The 24,836-nt window shown below is 39.2% G+C and overlaps 2 protein-coding genes across 3 annotated transcripts in view; one reads left to right on the plus strand and one right to left on the minus strand.

Moving 5' to 3' along the window:
- The window catches only part of LOC111862607 (protein stum), a 27,066-nt gene extending 25,337 nt beyond the window's left edge, over window positions 1–1,729 (plus strand). The window contains exons 6-7 of the mRNA XM_023848128.2: window positions 273–467; window positions 647–1,729. Of these exons, the coding sequence (XP_023703896.1) occupies window positions 273–467; window positions 647–753 (302 nt within the window). The 3' untranslated portion in view covers window positions 754–1,729. The remainder of the gene's footprint in view (window positions 1–272; window positions 468–646) is intronic.
- Window positions 1,730–4,504: 2,775 nt separating this feature from the next.
- Window positions 4,505–24,836, minus strand: part of LOC111862592 (heterogeneous nuclear ribonucleoprotein L) — a 147,483-nt gene continuing 127,151 nt past the window's right edge. The window contains exons 7-14 of one of the 2 annotated variants that reach the window (XM_023848097.2): window positions 24,731–24,814; window positions 20,251–20,410; window positions 17,262–17,475; window positions 17,051–17,172; window positions 15,384–15,534; window positions 13,966–14,077; window positions 12,157–12,252; window positions 4,505–11,537 (exon numbers count right to left, since the gene is read on the minus strand). In XM_023848097.2, the coding sequence (XP_023703865.1) occupies window positions 11,410–11,537; window positions 12,157–12,252; window positions 13,966–14,077; window positions 15,384–15,534; window positions 17,051–17,172; window positions 17,262–17,475; window positions 20,251–20,410; window positions 24,731–24,814 (1,067 nt within the window). In that variant the 3' untranslated portion in view covers window positions 4,505–11,409. Of the gene's footprint in view, window positions 11,538–12,156; window positions 12,256–13,965; window positions 14,078–15,383; window positions 15,535–17,050; window positions 17,173–17,261; window positions 17,476–20,250; window positions 20,411–24,730; window positions 24,815–24,836 lie in introns of both variants that reach the window. The other variant, XM_023848096.2, reaches the window with a different exon arrangement.

Genomic DNA, 24,836 nt, shown 5'->3' on the forward strand with positions numbered 1-24,836 from the left:
GATTGTCTAGAAAATGTGGGAGCCTCAACGTTTCACAACCCTATGGACCTCTACGACGTTACACGTATAGCTTTGATGAAAATAACTTGAAGACATATAATTCTGTTGCACCGAAGTGGTCCGACTCTCACAGTGCAAATACCGAATAGATTGATGGTAGAATATCCTTCCAAAATATATTCCCCTTTAGAGGTCTATATGTAACTAGAACAGTGCGCTGAATATATCGATGTTTCATTGCTAAAGATTTATGTATATGGTCTCTGTTTCAGGAACTCTGTCAAGTGGGTTCTTTTGTTTGTGTTTTGGAAAGCCACGCTTTGGTCCCCACGATGATCTCCAGGGGCGCATGGGTTCCTTAGTGGTGAATCTGATGGTAGGGGCTGCACAATTATTCACGGTCATCTTCTGTCTTGTTGGCTGGGGCTGGAGCATATGGTGGGGCCTCATCATGCTCAGAATTGCAAGTGAGTATATCTCCAGATATCTCATATTATGCAGCAGAAACAAGAGTTTAAGGCATCATTTTCTTAAATAAATATTATCAAATTTATGGTGTCAGTCACTTTATGTTCTTACATTCTGAATAATTAGAACTGGTTACAATCTGTCGAGCGCAAATATTTACAATATTCACTGGTTACAGAGAAATACCGGAAGCTGAAACTGGCAGAAGCGGCAAATCCCGAGGGCCACCTTGCTGCACCGGTCACTCAGAACCATGATGTCGAACGAGGCCGTCAGGTCCTGTAGATGGCATCATCTAAATCCTACTTATTTTTGTACTTATTGTTACATATATATACATAAAATTGCACACGCACAATAAAGATTTTTGGAAAATATTTTTTAATTATTTGTACCTATTTCTAAACCTAGACAAATAATTCAGTCCATACTCTGCTGATGATGCATCAGTTGTTAGCACGTATATTGCGAAACCTAACACCACAGGTTCCACAAGAAGCTTGTTTCTAAAAATTTTGCTTAACACACATGCAAAAATTACCGCTGTACCTTCGATAAGAAGCAGGCAGTGTCAAGGCTCGAATATCTTGCATGTTCGGTCAATTACTTTGGCTGGTGGCCCATGTCACCGCCTTAGGCCACACATCTCCATCGATCTAAAACTGTAAATATTCTATTTATATCTTCCATCTGGACATAGAGGAAGTTTGGGGTGCATATTTAAGGCTATTTAGAGATTTAAACTTGACATACATTGCAGTGGAACTTGGGGTTCTCACACCGGTGACTACAGGGTACAATCTTCTGCCTCCATATCATGGGTTGAAAAATTCGCCAAGAAATAAAACCAGAAATAAGGACGTATGCAACAAGAGGCACTGAGATCCTCCAAAACTTTGGTCAGCTCCTACAGAGAACTACACAGCATTACGTGCCAGATGGTAACCATGTTCTCTTCCCTCTAAACATCATTTACCACATATTGTGGTATATACACCAGCAAAGGTATGCTGGAATCTTTCTGAGTACAGACAAACTAGATGATTTCATTACAGGTGGCATACTAATTAAGAGCTGAGGAAGGTCAATATTTTACCATTACATAGCATGCATAGCCTCCATTCTATTACAGTTTAACCCTAAAATGATTCTTAATCTTAACCTACAATACCTATGTACGTTTCATTTTTGAAGAGGTCATCATCAGTAATCTGTCAGACGACAGGTCCACAGTCTCTTCCAATACAATTCCTCCACTTAATGCGATCTAGAGCTTTCTCCTTCAAATGACAGTATCCTCTTCTGTCCCCAAGGTCATCCAGCATCTTCTCGTCACTTCTATCCGCCCCTCTATCTTTCCTTCAATAACTTCTTTTTGAAGGCAGTTTCTGCGTAAATCATGACCAATCCAATTAGCCTTCAGTTTTCTTTGAAGAGGTAATGACTGGTAATGAAGACATTTGGCATATTCCCCCAAAACCTTAGAAGCCATTACCAGGTACAAAACAAGACCTGAGAAGTGTTCCCAACAAAAGAAGTTTCTACAGCCCATTTATGCTGTTTCCAGAAGCCAGATACAACTGTTCAAAGTACCACTTTGCCATGCTTTCATATTATTATTATTACATCATTGAAGAAAAGGAAAATACTCTGAACAGTGTAGTTTTCTTGTCAATACATTCATATTTCTTTCCTAACAAGTTCACTGTAATAGATCTTTGTTACAAAATAAATTTTTTGGCGAACAAAAATTATGCAACATATAAGTTCCAGATAACCCCCCGCCCCCCCCAAAAAAACAACCCTTCAGAAACCTCAAGGGCCTGTGCTTTAAATGCTCACTAATCCTCAAAGGCACAACAAAATTCTAACTAAATTCCCCTAGGTCTTACTTCATGTTATGGTTTCTTAGAGATGGGTGTAAGCATTTAAGATGTCTGAAGACTCTCTGAATTATTAAGGAGCCCCACCTGCAGTAAACTTCATTCTTCCTTCTTTATCACAAAACCGTTTGATAAACAAGGAACACTTGACACCTGTAGCTCTCTATACTGCCATACCAATCTTAGGTGTGATGCAGATTCCAACTGGTATTATAAAATTTACGTGGATTACACAGATAATGAAAATGGTCTGACCAACATGGCTGCTTTCAGCAGCAAAAATACAAATACATCTGTTTCCCAAATATATAAGTTGTGGGCCTTCCCAGCCCTTGCACTGTGACCTACAGTGATCTATTGTGCTTCCTGCTTCCCAAAGGTACAGACTGGAGCAAAAATAGCACTGCAGTTTATGATTATCTCCATATTAATGGAGTTAATGCCGGCTGTGCAGCTTTTCAAGAATTTTCCAACATTTTATGGAACCCTAAGGTTCATTACTCATCTTCACAAGAATCCTACACTGGTCCCCATTCTGAGCCAGATCAATCCAGTCCATACCACCCCATCCTATCTCCCTAAGATCCATTTTAATATTCTAAAGAGTTTTGACAATTGTGTAGAACATTTAGAATTACCGAGTTTTTGGACTTCATCGTATTCTAAAAAACTACAGAACACAAGGTTTTGCAAATTGGATGTTTTCGTCCTCAGGTGAGGAGGGTGACACCTGATCCGAGTCCTTTACGGAAAAAAAAAAAANTAAGTAAAGCAGAATGCTTTACCGTTTCTCACGGTGTTGTCACTTGCAGATTTCATATACTTTTTCTTCTACCCTGAAGATGGGGGCGATACGTTCCTCCGAAACGTCGGTTAACACCACATATACACGGTGCCAAATCCCAAAAGACTGCTTTCTTCAGATCCATTATTACTATTAATTTGGTGTAAACTTTCATTCGACTTTGGCAATGAAATCTCCCAGTGAAATATTCATAGCTGTCCTTTATATCAATTTTATCCTCAGTTTGGGCATAAACATTCAAAATCGTAATATTACACCACCTACATCTTAGTATTATGTACATCCTATTACTAACAAACTACCATTTTGAATGCTCACACGATTCTCTTATGTACAGAATACCTGCAACTGATTCACGGTTCTAATTTCCCTTTGCACAGAAAAATGTACATTCACCTTCCCCCTCTGACCTCCTGTACTCCCACTAAATCTAACTTGTATTTTTTTCCACACTGTCATCAGAGCACCTGCCCTGTACAGGCTTCTTACATTCTATATACCAAATCTTCTGTCCATTTTCCTCAGCTTAGGTTGTTTATCCAAAGGATCCACCAAGTTTGAGGACCTTTGCAACATTTAGTAACAAGCTTATTTTTTATGGTGAGTTGTTAGCCCCATACCCAACTGCAAAGCTGGACACTACCCCATTGGCTGTCAGCAAATTAATATATTCACAGCTACCCTCCATATCTGGATGATGTCTGGTCCATCTGAAACCTGAGGAGTCGCCACGCTGTAATGAATGCAGTTTTAAAAACCTTTCAAACCGGCAACTATCATGGTGGATACAAACCTCACTTCTCTCATGGACATACTCACATGCAAGTCACAACACCGCTTACTCGTGCACAAAACAGCCTAAAAAAATGGGGAAATCATTTGCCTTAGTAACTAACAACTTGCATTAGAAGTGCAGTGCCATTTTTGTGCCACCCTGTACAAAGTGGGATACGTGTGGTTTCTCTGGTCCCTTGAAATTAAGATCAGCCAGGACTAAAACCTGGAATATCAAAGAGAAAATCACATATAATTATATTCTACTGAGTTATAGTACATAGTCTCTTCATTCTGACTCTAAAACACGTTTAACATTCAGTTACAGAAGCGGATTTGAAAACTGATCATAGCATGTACAGGACAAATCATATTACACAATCACTTTGCCTATAAGGTGCAAGATGTTTCAAAATATATAAGTTACACTACAATGATGGAACCAAATAGTAATGATTTTTAAACAACTGCAATAAATACCAGGAAATTCAGTGTTCAGCTAGCCTGGACACAAGATGACAATATAAAGTATTACAAGGCAAGTGACTGAAGGATTATTATAATAAAGCTTACAAGAGCACTGTAATCATATTTATTACTGTGTTGCCAACACTGAGCGCATTTTAATACATGAGATGGAGTACAACTTATGGCAGCATAGAAAAACACGACAACAATCTTCTTCACATGTAATAATTTGTTTTAATTGACTTCGTGTGGCTTCTTCACTTAAGATCTAAGTAGTTCTCTTATTTTTGTTTCTTCCTTAATTAACATAAATTCTATGACTATGTGCATGGGAATGTGATAACGCAACCATTACAAAGGCATGCAGAAGAAACCAATCTTAGTCCCTCAAAGTCAAAATTCAATTGCACATTTAAGGAGGGGGAAATAAATGGAGTTAATGTACTGTAGCACACAGTTAATAAGTTCCATGTAAGCACTGCTATTATTAGAATGAAACTGATTATGAACTGTCATTTGGAATTAAACTGAACTACCTTCACACAAACAAGGTCTGTGCAGATAAGTCATTATAGAGCTTAGACAACTTTCTGTATGGTGAACACTTACTTATACAGATATACTGCTTGATCAAATTTACATGCCATAAAATAAAAATTGTCATAAATCAGGTACCATCAAAATAAACTTAACCTAATTCATTGTGGTTCAAAAAGTTTTGTATACCTACTACAGCATGTCAGTCTCACAGTTTGGGCACTGTTGTTTGTGAGGTACTGACAATACAAAACAAATGGGCACTTCTCAAAACACATCTAAACATGCAGAATACGTAGCACATGAAATTAACTTCTCCAACAATGAGCTATTTTAATTATGCACAAAAGGAAGACTGGTTATAGTAAAGTGTCAATTTTCAAAACTACTGCAATTCTTTGTTTACATTTAAAAATAACTGCAACTTGTTGTATGTGGCTTATGCTTTTACATGTAGTCCCTGGCTATGCTGCTACATCTGCCTTCCAGTCCATGGTCAAGATAGGAATCCACATTTCAGAGGGGAGCATCTGATGTTGGGTTTCCATCTGGCCTTGATGACAAGAGAACTGAAGACAACAATGGTCAGCAGAGGTAAAGAGGTGACTGACAGTTTAACAAGAGTTCCAAACCCTAGAAGGAGACTGGCATCTCTCATATATATAAAAGTATTCAGGTGACAAAAATATGCATACTGGATCTGGCTGGTCTCAATTCAGTATCTTCTGCATGGAAGACCAATGCCTCAATCCAAATTCTTCTGCATGGAAGGCAAATGCCTCAATCCAAAATCTTCTGCATGGAAGGCCAATGTCTCAATCCAAAATCTTCTGCACACAAGGCCAATGTCTTACTGTCTTAAGCTTCAAGTGTCAATATTCGTATTAAAACATCAAAGAGTTTGATGAAATTTTACAAAATTTGTATGCCAAACGTTAATCTAATGCAAACGAGACAACAGCAACCAGCATTTTCATGGTCTCAAATACAAATTTAAAATTAAGCAAATAAAGTGAAAAATGTTTCTTTTTGACAGAAGCTGTAGCCACTAAGCTACACATATTTAAAATATGTGCAGTCATGCCTCCTTATTTGTGCATTAGGTACTCACAGTTTCTAAGCCAAAACTCAACATTATACTTTATCACAAATTTTCTTATGCAACATTCCTGTGATGCAGCTTCTCGGTCATCTACTCCACACAAGCTACATCAGTCTGCCTCAGCCTCAACCTCACTGTTGTCATAGCAGCAACATCTCACATAGTTCAGCTTTTCCTTTTGCACACCTACACTTCCAAAAAGAAAAGTGATGTTAGCAATGTTAATGCATGTATACAAGTTGCAAAGAAAGTGAGAGGAAATAATAATAATTCATTGAAAGGATATATATATATAAATTTGCTGAAGAACATAACCTTATTCACCATCATCTCACAAATGCATCATAGGTGAATATAGAGGTATCTTGTATAAGTTAATTGCATGAATGTACATTGTACAATTTGCAAACTTGTACACAGATAAACACTGCTGTAACAAGCTTCATACTGTGAACATGTTATGCCAATTTCCAGTTTACTCAATGTCAGTTATAACCATAAAACTGAGCTTATGCAGGCTGTACTTTGTTTTACTACAATACTTCTGCTGATTATGCAAACAAAAAAAACTAGTACATTATAAACTGTATGCAAAAATGGAGATAGGAAATCTTCAATGCTGCTTACCATAAGAAATTTAAAATAATGTCCATCATGGTTACATCCTACAGTATTTTATAATTATGGAATTATTCTGTGTCATTCTGGAGTGTACGATGTATATAAAATGGCAACAAAAATTTTAATATATATATAATATACATTTCTGAGAGAATGTTCACTGTCAATAAATAATGAAATAGGTTTTTAAAACCCTCACAGACCTCAAGATATTTTTTACTGTTATTTACTACTACTATATCATGAAAGTGGCATAACACCACTGAGGTAGGCTTGCTGGTCCTACCAGTCAACTCTAAACTTTACTCAAAAGGTTAGTTTCCTATTGCAAGTAATTCAGACATATAAAGAAACCACGCAAAGTATCTTACAATTTATTATGCCTCTCATGTTGCATCATCTTTATAAAACAAAATAAGATTTGTATAAGCTGCAACAAAATACCTGCCAGTGAAAAGGCAATGTTCCAAAATTATCAAGTCTGAAAATGATGTCAAGTACCTATATAAATGTATTTCCATAGTTCATACATTTAGAAATAAAACAATTATCAAGAAGCAAACAGTGCTTACTGGAACTTTCAAAGAATGTCCATTAGATTACCACTCTGCATGCCCTGTAACTGTAGCGTTAAAACACCTCCAACAAGGACAACAGGTGCAGCTGTTCTAAAACATTATAGCAGCAGCTACATCACAATGATGTCAAAACAGATCTACCAGCAAACTACAATATAACACCCATCTTCAGTCATATGTTATACAAAATACTTGCAAACTCTCTACGCAATGCACCACGAGTGCCTTGGCTGGGCAGGAAGTGTCATCACAATGTCACCTGGAATATCACAATAAATTTCAATTTGCTTCATTGTAAAGTCAATAGAAACTGATTCAGAAATTTTCAAATCCAACATATCAAAAATATTAATTCATAACTGAAATGGCAGGAGACTAAAAAAACATTTAAACATGAACTTCAAATTCAATAAAAAATTTCTACTTTCAAAATAACTCCATTAACACAGACTGAACACATTAATATACAAAGATTCAGTCCGCACAACACAGGGAATACATTTCGCCTCCACTACAAAAACCTGCCAGTTAATGCTGTTTATTGTGAGAACCACATGGAACACACAAATACACTGTGTGGGCAGAACGCAGAGTTTCAGTATGTAAGAAAACCAGGTGATACATAGAGCAACCACTGGGGTTTTGAAGGCTTAAATGGCAACAGATTCAATCTTCGAGATCACATATTTATAAACATACTATTCTGCAAAATTATACAGTTTCTAATTTCACATCTTGAAAATTTATTGTGACGAGTGAAAACAAACTTCTGGCTAAATAAAGGAGGTGTTCATGATCATAGTAACTATAGGACAAGAAAGAAGGAACACCACAATATTAACCATGTGTTTCATACGTTAATCATACATACCACAGATCAGAAGACATAAATAACGTTCTATATGAGTAACAATCCACATTATCTTTATTTATATAAACATGTATGTACCAAATTGTATACAGTATAGACTGCTAAATTGGAAACCATTTAAATCAAAGAACATTTCTGTATATATGAAAATTCTTTTCTCCTGATGACTTGTATAGAATACAGAAGCTCATAAACTAGACATTGCCTGCGCAAAGAGTAGTGACACTGCGGTGAGCTAACCTCACTGCAACAGCCATGGCTGGCAGGATTGTGAAACTGGTGTTGTAGCGCTATTAGCTGTGGACAACAGCGGGGTAGGTCTGAACTATTCTAAATGCAAAATAATTTCACATTTTTCCACTAATCTAGGTGATACACAGGTACATCCACAGAGGGTAAGTCCTGCAGTGATTAGCTGGACTCCATGCTATCGCCATATTATATGTGCAAACAATAAAGTTGTGTTTGGACATCAAAATCTGAAATGGGAAATACATAGGATTAACTACTTAGGAGATGGCAGACGGAAAAGGGATCTGAGTGTCTACATCACAATTAAGCCGCTCCAGCAAGAACAATACATTACATGAAGAACAGAACGTCATAAATCTAAATGCATATGGTTACCTGGGCTGGTACAGAGATGATTACACTACATTCTGTGACAAAGGTCATTTCCTGAATCAAGCAGACTTGTGAGACACATGAAAACAGCAAAACTTGAGAATAAGCAGTTAATAGGATGTTAACTTTGCACTTTTAACAGCCAGACAGGCTTCTGAAATGAAATAAAGTGATGACACCTACTAGACAGCAAAAATTTATAAGTGTTATTGGCTGTATAAAATAAAATTTCATTGTTACTACCCTCAACTCCTAGTAAATTCTCCTTTGGCCAATCCATCTTTTCTGTTTACATGTTTCTTCCAACAAAAATTCTCTTTGACAAAACTGACAGGTCCAATTCTAAGAAAACTTCAGTTGAAAATACATATTTCTCTTCATTAAAGAGTGGACATGGCAAAGAATGAGAGACGAGAAATATGAATTAACAATAAAACCAATTCAACAAGGTTGTTTGCAATAAAATTGTAATAGTATTAAAGTCTATAACATATATTTCATATAAAACTGTACTTCTGCTTTCAGATGATAAGAAAAAGAATTGAGGGAAACCTCTCTCTGGTCAGAAATCACCATCTGGTGGTCCAGATGACAGAGGCCACTCTTATGTTCTTTAATGCAATGCACCAGCCCAATGTGACCAAAATGCTGGTCGTCAAAATCTACAATCTACATTATATTCTACTGTCTTTAATGGCTCTGGTTCCTCATTTAGGGAGAAAGTATCTAACATGTGCACATGCTTACTTATAAAAAAGGAAACTCTATAAAAGTATGCAAAACCAAGTTGAAGCAATACTGGACCTCACTGACTGGGGAAACAGCTTGCAAAACTGAAGAGGAAGACCCAATGAATGCACAGCAATAAGCTAATTTACCGATGACCAAGAGAATAGGAGCCACTTCACATAGAACACACAAAAAACATCAATTACAACTGTTTAAAAATTTCTGGAATCATACTTTGGAAAACAGTAATTCTTCCAGTAATTGAAATATAAGCACTATACTGATATGTTTCAGAGTCACCTCATGTTTGCACACGAGGATTTTGTTGTTGTTGTTGATGCGGTTATGTCCGAGAATTGGAACATCTGCTCATGTATAGATATATGCTGCACATCTGGCCTTCCAGTCACCCTCCCTTGTGCAAGAATTGACAATCAACTTGGTAACATCCTGACAGTGGGAGTCCTCTGTCCTGTCAGCTTACTTTCTCCCATCACATCTATGTCTTTATTAGCCTCTCCACACTCTGGACTTCAGGAAAAAAAAAGTTACTTTATCAAGAGTACATGGCCATCTAAGGAATAAAAACGGAAGAATGGAATTCCTATGCATGAGATGTATAAAACATATTGACTACCCTAGGTTAGGCCCAACACTTATTAATGACATGCTGCCACAATGATAAAGGCAGATGATGTAACAAAAGAACAGCAAGCACACCCTGCCCTCTATTTGCACATGGTGTCAATGGAAAAGATCTGTCTACTGTAAATGAATCTGAAGAAATCAAAGGCAATTAGATTTGCTTACACTGAAATCTCTTGTGTGATCAGCAGCATCAATAAAGATGCTTTGTGCTCGTCACATGCCTGATCACCTGATCACAGTGCGGAAAAGGAAAGTGCTGTGACCTGAGTAAATTTATTTTCCTTTTAATGTGCAGACTAAAAAATGATAACAATGAATCTGCTTTTTCAATGTTTTTTTTATTTTGCACTGAACAGCTTTGGCTGGAGTATTATGAAAAAGTCACGTAACTTCTGCATACAGATCTGAGAGTACAAGGGTTAAATCACACAAAAATACATCATGTGATGATGAGGTATGGGGGTGGAACATTGCCCCAATGCACTTCTATCATGTTATCCAGTGCAAGTCAAAATATATGGTAGAGACAACCTGCAAAGATGAAATAGTTATACAGCCAGGAAATACAAGTTCTTACACATCAAGCCTTCTGACCTTCATAACATACGACTTTATGTTGCTTCAGAAACTCCTCACCCTGCCAATAAATGAAATTAAGTATTACCTTGGAGGAGTGATGGTTTGTGATGCCGAAAGTCAAGATACAGAGACACTACGCTGCTATAACTTTAGCTCAAATCTGAACTGTCCTAAAATCAACACCTCAACTGCATGTTCTTGTGATCTGGCAATACCACGTGAATTAAATAAATTAAAAATAAAGTATCTGGCTTATGTGTAACAACCAATGCCTTGGTCCATGGTTATCCAATTCTAAAAAACACAGTAAAATGTTGCTACATGAAACAACCACCCATAACACTTGGATTTTCATCCCCCAGCCACAAAAAGTCAGGAAAGCTGTGAATGTCAGTGAATGGTATACACAGGTATATCACGGAATGGTTGATTTCTCACACAGAAATAATGCTACTGCACAATTAACCTGGTTGATGCTTACAGAATGCTTTTATATTGCATGTATTTTTAAGAAATGGCCCATGAATTCTTACATTACCAATCAGTGTGTGAATAGAGTCAAGTAAGTAAAACTGATTAGATGAATATAATTTCTATTCAGTAAGATCTGAGGAACATGGGGGGGCCCCTCACAAAACAGAGGGCAGGGTGCGAAGAGATGATTACAACTACTCCTGATCCACCAAAGAAAACGAAAAATATTGAACGCTTCATATCTGCATCTACTCCAGGTTCTCATCTTGCATATCTTGGTGTTGCTGCTGGTCGCTGTTCCCTCCACTGCGCATGGAATTTGGGATCTGACGGGATGATGAGAAGCACAACTTCATGACGTACGGGAACTTGCCACCTGCAACATCGACACAGACTTACTGAGATATATGAAACTGCACTTATAATGCTCCCATAGTGGTAATATTACTGTAACTTCAAATGTAGGAAAATGCAGTCTCATATGTGGAATACAAATTATCTAATCCAATCTTTCCATTTGCAAACTTCTCACTGGTTTCAATGTTCATTATTTTTAGTAACATCCTGATATGAAACAAAAAGTTATGGGAAGAACTACTTACCTACTATACTTGATATGACATGAACACACAAAATGACGCAACCAACAAATTTTCTATATTGCCCGTGTATTCATTGCGGTAGTAATGTTTATACTGTGCTGCTGCCTAGCAACAATAGGGGGATACGCATACACACACACAGAGTGACTCATGAAATATGCTGTTGACGTACCATCAGGTGCCATTATATGAGGGGGGGGCAGGCAGGCTCATGCAGGAGCACATGTACATATGTGCACACACAAACAATCTTAAGGAATTAATAATTGCAGGGCTTCTAGGAATGATGCCACCAGCCTAGCTTCTAAATTTGATTTTTCCTTCCTTTACTACAGACAGGATGGTCTTCTTTAATTTCATAGTGTTCTAAATTAGAATATGACTGCCACTTGCCTGGGTTCTCAATAGCAGCATGATTACAAAGCATGAGGGCAATCAGTGCATCAGCCACATCCTCAAACTCCAAGAGGCCAGACGAGCTTCTGTCTGCTGCTTGAAACATGCCAGAAATAACTAAAGGTAACAAAAAATTCTAAATTTAATTAGCACTGTAATACAGAACATAAATAAAACACCACACCAAGCTGGCTCAGGTGGTAAGGCTCGCAGATGCCTCACTTGAATCTGAGTTGGGACAATGTCTTCATGGTGTTCATCAGTCCCTCCACAAATGCTGAGATAGTACATTAAAATAGGACATAGTTAGTTAGTTAGTTAGTTATTAGAGAGGGTGGGTTTCCCCATGCACTGAGACCTGTATTGGTCCATTGTGCTTCCCTCTATGATATTCTACCAGTCTCTATATCCTACCGGTACTGGTGCTTACCATCAGTCCCGCGCAGCCAGCGAGACCGGCTCTACTAGCTGAGAGGTATCTATAATGCTTCCCCCATTTACCAGAGGTATTAGAGACTGCTGTTGGGTGGGAAACTTCTGTAATTTGGCTCAGTGACCTCCTTTAGAGATATGAGGTTCTTTTACGTGCCGTAAAGCTACGACACGGGACCCACGGCTTAAAGTCCCTCCCAGAGGACTTGTCCCCTGAATTTTTCCACCCTTAAAAATCAACGACCTCCGCTGGGTATTTGAACCCGTGTACTACGAGTCATGAAGTGGGAACGTTACTTCTAGACTACGGAGGCCACTTAAAATAGGACATAAGTGCTTCCACTCACGCCCCTTTCAATTCATCACACAATTTGACGCTACATAATCCATGCCACTAGGAGCGTTGCTAAATAACTCATAAATACAAAACATTCTTATTTTAGATGACATTGTGCAAGAGATGAAAAACAAGATATCCTATGAATGCAAGTCAGGCAAGACAAAATGGAAGACACAGATAAAAGAAGAGAGCATCCAACATGTAAAAAGAAGTTCTAGGAAGAATCACCTTCTTTCCTCTCATTAAAATGTGAGTATTTGATACAATCAGAAAGAAGCCCCAATAAGTATGTGTGGCTTAAGTTAAACAAATTGATATACCGCAGTATTGGCACTAATGACTTAGATGGCCTCAGGTGGCATGATATACATACCATACATGTTTCATTAAATGTGCTAAGAAAGGAAGAAGACAGTTCAAATGACTGAAGGGAATTTTCATGGGTTGCCTTAGTCATACCAGGCAAATGCTCAGATACTGCATTCAAAACAGGTCACAATTATCTCCTCCTGCACCTCTCCCACTAGATGATCATTCAAAAATAATGTTTCTGATTTGTGATGCCATGCAGTTTTATTCTTCGTCCTGCCACAATAAACTTAGTAAGAAAGTCGAACACATACATATAAAAGGCAAAACTGTCCCGATTCTTAATTAAGTATCAAGTCATGAAAACATATGGTTCAATATATACATAGCTCTATGCACACTGAAACCTTGGCACGTGATGAAGGTGAGAGGTCAGGTTCATCCCTGTCACTCCACCTCTGCAGAAAGCATGTGGAACCTAAGGGACAAGAGGATGCATGGATCCCAGAGCTGGTCTGGATTTTATGTCCTTGCCAGGAATAGAACCACAACTCCTTGGTCATCAAGCCAGTTGCCTAGTCACTATACTGAGCTATCCCGGCATAGAAGACAACTCAGTGGCTTCAGTCCACAAGCGAACTATACCGACCAAGTGACCACTGCTTCTCAGCAAAGTTAGTAAGCTATCCTGGCATACTGTGTTTAAGTGTTCAATGCATACTTACTCTTCAGTGGGAATAATCTGATGGTCTTTGGACATGGTGCTTGATTATCTTCAAACACCTTGGCAAGTAGTTCCTCGGTCATGTTTGGTGGGGTGTTGAAGAAATGCAGGATCTGGACATGAACACAAAATTTTAATGTTATATATTGCACATACATATTGGAATGACCGGACAAATGGGAGAGGTCTATCCTCAATTTTCATTTCCAGAAGTGATAATGCCAAGCAGTTGAATTACCTTCAGAAAATTCTTTGAACTAAAACACTGCTTAGCAAACTATTTCTTCAAGCAGACCATCAGACAACAAACAATACATGTCTCAGGGTACAACAATAGACTTTCATTAAAAAGTTCTTATTTCAATCCCAAATGAGACCTGTGTGCAAATATATGTGCTCAGTGATTAAAACCTTCACCTTCACTGAAATAAAACTTTGGGAATGTAGGAAATACTTGGGCCCACTGTATTTTGTTGTAAACGTTACGCTGTACATCCTCTTAGTTTCTTGGGGTGGGGGTGAGACTGAGTCCCACTTGGTATGTCAGCCCCTAACTGGTCTATTGTACAGACATCAGATGATAGATGATGATGAATGTGGAGCAGTCGGTGGAATGAGAATTAGCAGGGGAAACCTAAGTAATCATACAAAACCTGCCTAAGTGCCACTTTGTCCACCACAAATCCCACATGACCTGACCTGGGCCATTGTGGTAAGAAGCTGGTGACTAACCGCCCAAGCTATGGCACGACCTTTGTACAGCCAATTCAGCCAACCTTCACTATCATGAACACTCATTTTAAGTGTGGGTAACAGAACCCACCATATGGGTTCTCCTACCTCAGAGAGATTCTACACCCTTGCCAAGGCATGTAAAGGCACTAGAAACCAGTCAACACATCTGTACCCATGGCTACAAATTCCTGATGTGCAGCAAACACCAGCACTTTTTGTTCTACATTAGGTTACACCCCTTATGTACTGGTTCATACAAATTTTGGCAATATAGACAGCAACATTAAAAGTATGGTATAAGCATCTGAATAAAAGAGCAAGGGAGGCATAAATCATACTTGCTCAAGTCTGAAACTTATAAGAACTATTCATGATTGCTGCCATCTGTGTAGAGCAATCAACATTAAAACATACAAGAGCATCAGCTGTTTACAAACCTGGTAAAACACAGTCTCCCTCTTGGGACTGTTACATACATTTGGTTTTAGGTGGCATGTAAGGATATGAGATTATGCATACATACATAAACATTTCATTAATCCAACATTTGTCCATTGACGGGTGAATATGAAAAATATAAGGAGATGTACGTTGCACAATGATTATTCAGAGCTCAGGATACTGGGCAATTTCTTATTGAATGTGTCTACAGCAAACTTAAAATTTTTCAATAGGAGTAATTACCTTAGATGGAGGCTGTATTCTGTTCTTGCTGGCCATAGTAGGATTCATAAAACGGTTGTTTCTGTTGCCTGTGAAGTCTTTGAAGGATGGACTCTTGTCAGGCAGTGAGTGTGGGTTCTGTACATCACTTAGGAATGCTTGTTTGGAAAACCTGTGCATATAATGTTTCCTTTAACGTACAGTAAATATGTAAAATGATTCTTAAACACACATCATTCACCATAGAATGTCAAATATCGGAGCCTCAACTTATCAACTGAGCAAATAATCCAAGCGAACAAAGATTAAAAAATGCTTCCATAAAAATCTGAACAATTTCAGTCTTCGTCCATACTGGCCCACTGTCAACATTACAGACACTGCACTGCAAAGAGATGTCAATCAATTTACAATGTATATAAATAACCTGTATTGGTCATGCATCATTTCATTGCAACAGCAATCTGCATGCTCCAGCTGGCCTAGTGTTGCACTTCTTCAGTCTGGGCATCACTCACAAATCTCACTTTCTTATGCAGGTTGTGATCATGAAAACCTGCTCCTGAATTTTACACTTCATTGCAACAGTTACAAATCCAGACCTTAAGACAAACAGTTCCTTCAGTCACTACCTCACTGATCACAAGATGTCTGTCGCCTCGAGAGTTCTATCTTATGGATCGAAACCTGATTCAGTAGGAAATTAAGAGGAGATTGAACTCAGGGAATGCTTGCTACCATTCGGTCCAGAGCCTTGTCCTCTCGTCTGCTGTCCAAAAACATAAAAATTAGAATATACAAAACTATAGTTTTTCCTGTGGTTCTGTATGGGTGTGAAACTTGGTCTGTGACATTAAGGGAGGAACATAGACTGAGGGTGTTTGAGTGTGTTAAGGTGTTAAGGAAAATATTTGGACCAAAGAGGGATGAAGTGACAGGAGGTTGGAAAAAACTGCATAACGTGGAGCTTCATAACTTGTACTCTTCTCCAAGTATAATTAGATTGATCAAGTCATGGAGGATGAGGTGGGCAGGTCATGTAGCACATGCGTATAGGATATTGGTGGGAAAGACAGAAGGAAAGAGACGACAGGGACACCCAAGGTGTAGGTGGGTGAACAATATCAGAATGAATGTTAAGAGAGATAGGATGGGATGGTATGGATTGGATATCTCTGGCTCAGGATAGGGACTGATGGAGGGCTCTTGTGAACATGGTAATGAACCTTCGGATTCCATAAAATGCTGGGAAATTCTTGAGTAGCAGCAGAATTGGTGGCTCCTCAAGAAGGGCTCAGCTCCATGAGTAACGAAGCAAGTAAGTAAGTCCCTTGAAAGTCAAATGACATGTTCGTCCAAAACATCAGTTGCCTCTCAACAGACTTCACAGAGTTATAACCCAGAAGACAAGACTCTTCACACATCCACTACTGTGAGAACCTCAACTCATACGTTCGCTGACGGTGCAAATGACCTGACATATCGGCGCACTGTGCAGTAACTAACGATAAAACATCTGCTCTATTCATGGCGTTACTGTGTTTCCTTCTTACTTAGAATTGCTATACATCTTCACACTAGCAGTTATTGCTGTAATACTCCATTGCAGGCCAATTCAAATGTACCAAAATTGGAATGACAAACTTCTGTTCACTGCATGCATTAATTTCTACTATGTCGCCACTCACCCCAACTGCAGCTTTGACCCCATCAGAGTCACGTTATTCAGGTTTTGCACACAGCGTTCCACTGCCAAGCCATCCCCCATTTGAATCATAGCACAGCCTTCCTTTGTCTTCAGAAACTTAATCTGCAAACCCACAAATCCCACTGTTCAGTGACAATCGACTACACACAACAGGACACGACACCAAACATAGCCAGTACTGTGACACTTACACGCAGCACATTGCCGTACAGGCAGAAAATGTTGAACAGTCTATCAGTATTGGATTTCTCTGGATCAAGCCCATAAACCATCATGACTGATCCTTGCTGTGGCCCTGGTGCGTTAGGTCCTCCTGGGGTTTGTGGTATGGCTGCGGGTCCATAGCCTGATCGTGGAGGAGTAGGGTGAAGCGGCTCCCTGCCATAATCTTGTTTCATACTATACCTAACACAAGACAGCATCAATTTAGTCACATTCCCGAACTGCTGATAAAAACAAGCGGCGATAAGTACTATGAAGTCAGATTTAGAGCATTAACATGACTACTGGGCATGTGATACCCTCTGCTTAACTAACTGAGCAGCATGCCATGAAGATATACGGTGGAGTGGAGGTACAGGTTGTCTACAATGAAACACCCTGGTTTCGAAGATGTTTAAAAAATAGGCAAATGTTCCGCCCCACATGTTAAGGGTCTCCTCTGTACTACAGGAGTTCAAATTCATGCCTACATTTTTAGGCTACCTCATGGGACACTGTTGTCACTTCACGCAGAGATGGCATCAACTCAGAAGGTGCGAGCTGTTTTGTGGCTTTCTGTGTTCAAGTCCACTGTCAGTGTGCAAAGGGAGTTTCATAGTGTTTATCAGAAAGAAGAGATGCAAAGAGGACCAAAGCATGGCACATGTTTCTGGAGATTGGGGGTATCTTGAAAGGGTATAGAGGAGGCCTACAACAGGTCTCTGATGAGAAGGTAGAGAATGTCCATATCCTTGGGCTTCATGGGAATGGCAGATGTCACAAGCAACTGTGCATAAGGTTCTCCAAAAGTGGTTGTCTCTCTATGCGTACAAGGTGCAGATTCTGTAGGAGTTGAAACCAGAGGACAACTCATGACGACACAATTTTGCCTGTGACATGCTTGACCAAACTGGCAGAGAAACATCATGTTTTCCGACGAGGTCACGTTTCATGCCTCTGGTGCTGTAAACAGGCATAACGGCTGTGGAACATGTGCCACACAGCCCCAAAGTGAATATTTGGTGTGGCATCATGTGCAACATGATCATTGGACTGTCATGCTTTGCGGAGTAGACAGCCGCAGGTAGCTCATACTTGGACATTCTGCAGCTCTTAAGCCTTTCCTCCTGCAGCCAAATGTCTTTTTTTCAACAAGATGGAGCTCCACCTCACTGTTCGCTAGACATGCGGCAAGCACTGAATGCAACATTTCCAGGCCTTTAGATAAGATGAGATGGTCCAACGGATTGGCCTCCACGTTCCCAACATCACGCCACTGGATTTATTTTTGTGGGGCTACACGAAGGACAGAATTTATGCCACGAAAGTGCGAGTCCTTCAAGATCCCTAGGCCTCGAGACTGTGGAAGCTGTCTGTACCATCACTCCAGACAGCTGACCCTGGCAGAACTTAATTACAGACTAGATATCCTATGTTGTCACCAATCGTTCTCATGCAGAAGAGTATTGGTTTTTGAAACTAAACTGTGTGTGTTGTGTGACTGATATTTATCAATAATTAGGCCATATCTCTATTCCTTACTTCCTAAGAATATGATAAAATCAGGGCGTTTCATTACAGACACCCTGTATAGCTCCAATATTCTTGACCTCAGCACAAGATGGATGTGAGCAGTCAGCTTCATGCCCTGGGTACAGAGCTCCCCATACACACTGGACATGGGGTTGGCCCCAGAGCCAGTCTGAATGTTATGGAGAAGAGAAAAAATCACCCCTTCTGGGATTAGAACGCTGACCATCCAGCTCATAGCCTGTAGCTATACCTACTCCTAATTCTGAGCAGAGGAACAACATTCTTCCTTTGCTGTTAGGACAATAAAATAATAGAAAGAGTTAAAACAAATCTTGAGCAGTCTCATTACAGCTCTTTCTATAATTCAGAACTATGTATAACAATGATAAATAGTAAACAGGCAAAATGGTGTTTCGCTACTGACTGCATCAAAGATTAGCCCTTTGCACTCTACACTGAACAGATCAGCTTGGGGGTTGTTGCATCTGAGCTACCAATCTGTATTACATTCTTTCAACAGACATCATGTGTACTGATGTCTACTGGTGTTCAGCGGAAAGAACAGACTTGCACAGACATGTTTCTCTTCTCATCTGAATGCCATCTAAGGGAAGCATAGTAAGTTTCCTTTTTAACTGCACCTGAAATCATCAATCTTGCCATTTTCAGTGCCAGGGCTTGGCAGCCAAAGAGTTAAGTGACAAAGGTGTATAAAGGTCCAGAAAATAGGAGTGCAGAGTGCTTTCATATGAATTATTTTTCTGGTTCACAGGACATCTAAATAATGTGATGGTCTTAAAAATTATGAAGACCAGGCAGGGAAAGTAGAGAGAACAGTATGAGACTAGAGACAGAGTGAGACTATCTGGTGGGATGTAAGCTTTGGTATGGCTGCCAATACCAGGCAGTGTCCCATCTCTACTGCACAGCTCAGATCTCACCATTTCACCCAACTACATGTACAAAATCAAAAGGGCATGGAAATGCCGCTTATGTGAAGCCGTGCTAAAAGTGCAAAAAACCCCTTTCATTTTTGCATTATGAGTAGATATCTAAGAATGATCCTAGATATGAAGTAACATACCGGAGTGCCACGATGCATATTGCATTAGACATGGCAGCACAGCTGACTCAACATAATAAACCATTAATTAAATAACTTTCATTTTATTTTGCTACCTGCTTTTGCATAATCGGCCATCATAAGGCTGATGTTACATTAATTTCTCCATTTCACTGTTGCTTGCATATACCAGCCAGTGTCTTAACACTTAAGTGGAAAAATGAATGTAATAAGGTATATCATTTGATTAAATGTATACGACATTGTGCCAATGGAACTGCTGTACCTAACCCTTGGATGGCTGTTACTAGCACTCTTATCCATACCGTAAGGCTCGTATTGGGAGACTTAAGCACAGTACATTTTTCAGAAAAGCTACTTACCTGTCAGACTGATATCTGTCTCCATATTGATCTGAATATGAGCCTGGAGGCCCGTTCTGATAGCCGTCTTCGTAACGATCTGCCGCCCCCGCATATGACGAAGCAAGTCCTCCTCCCCCTCCACTGCCGCCACCACTGCCACGCATCATGCCATCACCTCCTGGAGCAGAAGTGTGAAGCACAGATATAGGAGGAGTATGATCAGACAGGACACAACAATGCGAAACCTAAACTGCCGAGCAGAGTGTATGATGTATGCCTTATACCACACACATCTACCTCTATTCCTAAGATGGCATAATAAATCCTTGTCACTCACATCTACGTTCATCACTACGAAATGGCTCTCCAGTTTCCTAAATTACAACTTGCTCAGCACTTCCATTTCTACGCCATGAAGGCATATGCACCATGTCTCTTAATTTCTATTTTATTATGTGGCCGAGCTTATAAATGTAAGATTTGAGGTTTTCACAGCGGTGACTATGAACAAAGCAGTCTTCTGGGATGTGGCACTGTGTAGATGTGGTGTTAACTGACGTTCCTCTGAAACGTCGGTTAACACCACATCTACATGGTCACACATCCCAAAAGACTGCTTTCTTCAAGCTTATAAATGCTGCATATTTAAAAATCGTGTCCCTGCAATTAATGCCATGAAGGCATATGGAGGAGTGGAGGTAGAGTTCCATACATTAGCCTCACTGCTAGGTGGAGGTGTAAAAGAACAGGAAATGTCATGCTTGTCCTATTGCTACTTCTTCCACCATGAAATCAGGCTACAATCACTTCAATCTCCATCCTTTCTACTTCTTACCATCATCCTCTGCAGGTACACACCATAACAATGTGAATATCCAGATAAGCAATACACACGATGGCTGAGGCACTGAATTCTTCTGAATGCTTAACAGCGATCTTACAGTGAACTTGGGACATAAATGTACTATTATGAAAGTGCAATACATCATATGATTAAAATCAACATCAGTTAAAAATTATAATTATTGTGTAGGGAAGGGAATCAGGATTATTAACAATGGCCAAGCCAGTGCAGACAAATCACTGCAATATGGGATACAGTTTACGGTGCTGGCGGTGGTCTTCTGCATTTAACATTTATAGATTCTTGAACTAAAAAGCATCTCATCTTTATTGTCTTCAGAACGTGAGTGGTTAGCATGAAACAAGCTCGGTGCTATCAGGTTCTCAAAGCAAGATCATGTCCGTTCATCACGGAATGACACTGATTTTCATACTTACATCTGTTTGTTACCACCACTGTAATGACACTGATGAATTTTCTTGTTTACACAACAGTTGGGTATCTTACTACCAGTTAATATCAACCTACTGCCCAAGCAAGACTTTGTGCTAAGGAGCAATGCCAATTTATATTATAATTTGTAGTATAATGGCATCTGCCACGTTAAGTTCACAACTGCCAAGCATCTGACTGTGTTGCTCTTGTTTTGAATCTCAGGATAAGAATCATGGAACTGGCTTTCAATAGTTTATATGACAAAGATAAGACTCAACAAAATATAATTTAATATATGTAAACTGTCTACAGGTTATCTGTTTCCTGTTTCATACCATCAATATAACACAGAACATTTGAATATATTACAAACTTTACTTCATACTACTGCTGAGTACAGCTGTTAAAATGATATTCAAGTGTTGCAGTAGTATGTGTGGATGGAATTCAAATCCTCATTCAAAATGCCTTTTCTTTAATTAGAAGAGTAAACTTTAATTTCTTAATGTGAGTGTGATTCCTTGCTACAAAACAAGTAAAACATAAATTTGATTTGTTTCATTCTGGTCCGTCACACTAACAATTACAAAGGCAAAAATAATACCATCTAATGTGACTATTTAAGTTTTATCACTTGAGGGTTTATCTCCCTTACATGTTTCGATCCTTATGGATCATCCTCAGAGGGTATCAATACTTTCGGAAACTACTATTACAATAGATGTTAATTGTATGGATACACATATGATGTCTAAAATGCACAATATACGCAATGTTCAACCTTCCACATTCACAGCGGCCTTCTTGGTGTTAAAACTTTTAAAAAAGTTTGTTTTAAAAACTTTCAAGATCAAACTTGAAATTTTATGAACCATACAGGTTCATGTCAAAACTCCTATTGTTATTCGTGGAGGTGCCTGGTCCTGTGCCGCCTGTTTATCTTGTGAAAGGAGATTCTTGGTATTTCCGTGCTTATGCTTGGCCTGCTGTGTTGTTTGCATAAATGCATAAACACGGAAATACTAAGAACCTCCTTTCACAAGATAAACAGGCGGCACAAGACCAGGCACCTCCACAAATAACAATAGGAGATTTGATGCGAACCTGTATGGTTCATAAATTTTTAGCTTGATCTTGAAAGTTTTTAAAATAAACTTTTTTAAAAAGTTTTAACACCAAGAAGGCCAGCGTGAATGTGGAAAGTTGAACATTGCGTATATTGTGCATTTTAGACACCATATGTGTATTCATACAATTAACATCTATTGTAATAGTAGTTTCTGAAAGTATTGATACCCTCCGAGGATGATCCGAAAGGATCGAAGTATGTAAGGGAGATAAATCCTCACGTGATGAAACTTAAATAGTCACATTAGACAGTATTATTTTTGCCTTTGCAAGTAAACAATGTTTTACATTTCCCAAGATGCTTAGATCTGACAAACATCGCTGTCAAACAGGGTAACATACTCCTCAGCAGTGACAATACGCAGCTGTTAGGTGTACTCAAGATGCACAATTCACAGCAGGGGTAAGTTGTGACTGAGTGATCACTGAATACATGCATGATGATTAACGTAACATGCACTTATCCTGTGATAACTGTTTTGCTGGAACTGCTGGGTAAGAGTATGTGCTATGTTATCCTGGTCGACGTCATCCACACTCTAATGTGTTTCAACAATTGGAGTAGCATTTCCATTAGGCAGGAAATAAACACCTACGGCACATGTGAATGTAGGCTGCTCACGGACTGCAATAACACCAACACACGAAGATACCATAACTGCAGCTATGGAACAAGTCATGGGGAAGCTCACGTAACATGTAACGAGGATTAGGATTACATCAGCCGACGGTTCACGAAGTACATCACAATCAACTGGATTCATATCACTACTTCTGGAGCATACATTTCCAGAGGACTATCCTCTATGGGTGCAATTTTGCAAACGGTTATAATATCAGCACACTGCAGATAAGCACTTCATAATCCTCGTGCTATATGAGAACTTGGGCATTAAGTCTACTTAAGTGTTGGCATTTGGACCAGATTCATTAGGGACACTGTTGTGGGATGGCACCTGCCGCAGGAAAAGGTTGACTGCTCAATGATTTTCAGGAAACCGTTCCACCAGCACTGGTTGAAGATAGGCCTCTAGCTCTGAGGAACAGGTTGTGGTTTCAGAATGATGGAGCACCAGTGCACAATGGGCAATATATCCAGTAGTGGGTGAGTGCAACATATTCAGGACGGTAAACCAGATGTCAAGGCCCTACTGCATGACCTTCTCGGTTGCTGGAACTAATTATGATGCATTTTTCCCCTTGTGGGGACACCTAAAGGAGCATGTTTGTGTACTCCCTCCCAGGACTATAGAAGGTCTCATGGCAAGACTTCAAACAGTTGTGACAACAGTCGATGACAGTATGTTATGGGGCGTTATAGAGAATGCCATGGGGCACAATACTGCCTCCCTTACAATGGATGGAGGCAAATTCAAACAACTATTGTAACTATGAGATGCCGCTGGTTTATTCATCTGATAGCTTGTGCCATCTGTGCCGCATGTATCATACGAACTAAACACGACATGACATATGTTGTACTATATTTTATCTTGTTTCTTTAACAAGGAATCACACAATGGAGATCTTGCGTGTGAATTCTGTTTTAGCCTGTAGTGACACTGACAAGAAAGCAACAAATGCATCAAACAACTGGTATTTCTGCTTGTCAAGTATAAAATAATGAATTAATCTGCTATGGTATACATATTCCTTTAAACTTTATTGTCTGCAAACGAGGGATTTCAAAACCCCTCGTGATCCCGGTGGCCATACTTTAACTTGAGGGTGATTGTACTGGTATTAAAAGAGAACAATGTTCAACCAGCACATATCAATGCAACAGTGCAATGAACAATGAATAGAGGTTAATTCCTATGACATTACAGTCTGTCAGATATTCACCTGCTTAATTGCATAGCAGAGCACATGAAAATTCTGAAGTTAAAAACTGTGTCTTAACTCTCCAATAAACAAAATAACTGCTGGCAAAGAATTAATAAATTAGCTGTACTGTTTAACCATGGAAATCACAATAGCATGTGTTCTGGTAATTTTGGATTATCATGAAACAGAAACTGATCTGGAGGGGTTGTGTTGTGTTGTCATGAGAAGATGTTCAAGCTTCTCACTGAAAAGCCTATTACTTACGATAGGGTTGAGGGCCAGCCCCAAATCTAGGTTCCTGCAAAAGGGGGGCCGGTCGACCAGAAGCCGATGAGTCTTGCTTAACGCCTAAAACACAATGAAAACCAGT

Source organism: Cryptotermes secundus, unplaced genomic scaffold (assembly GCF_002891405.2).
Source record: "Cryptotermes secundus unplaced genomic scaffold, Csec_1.0 scaffold1813, whole genome shotgun sequence".
Lineage (NCBI taxonomy): Eukaryota > Metazoa > Arthropoda > Insecta > Blattodea > Kalotermitidae > Cryptotermes > Cryptotermes secundus.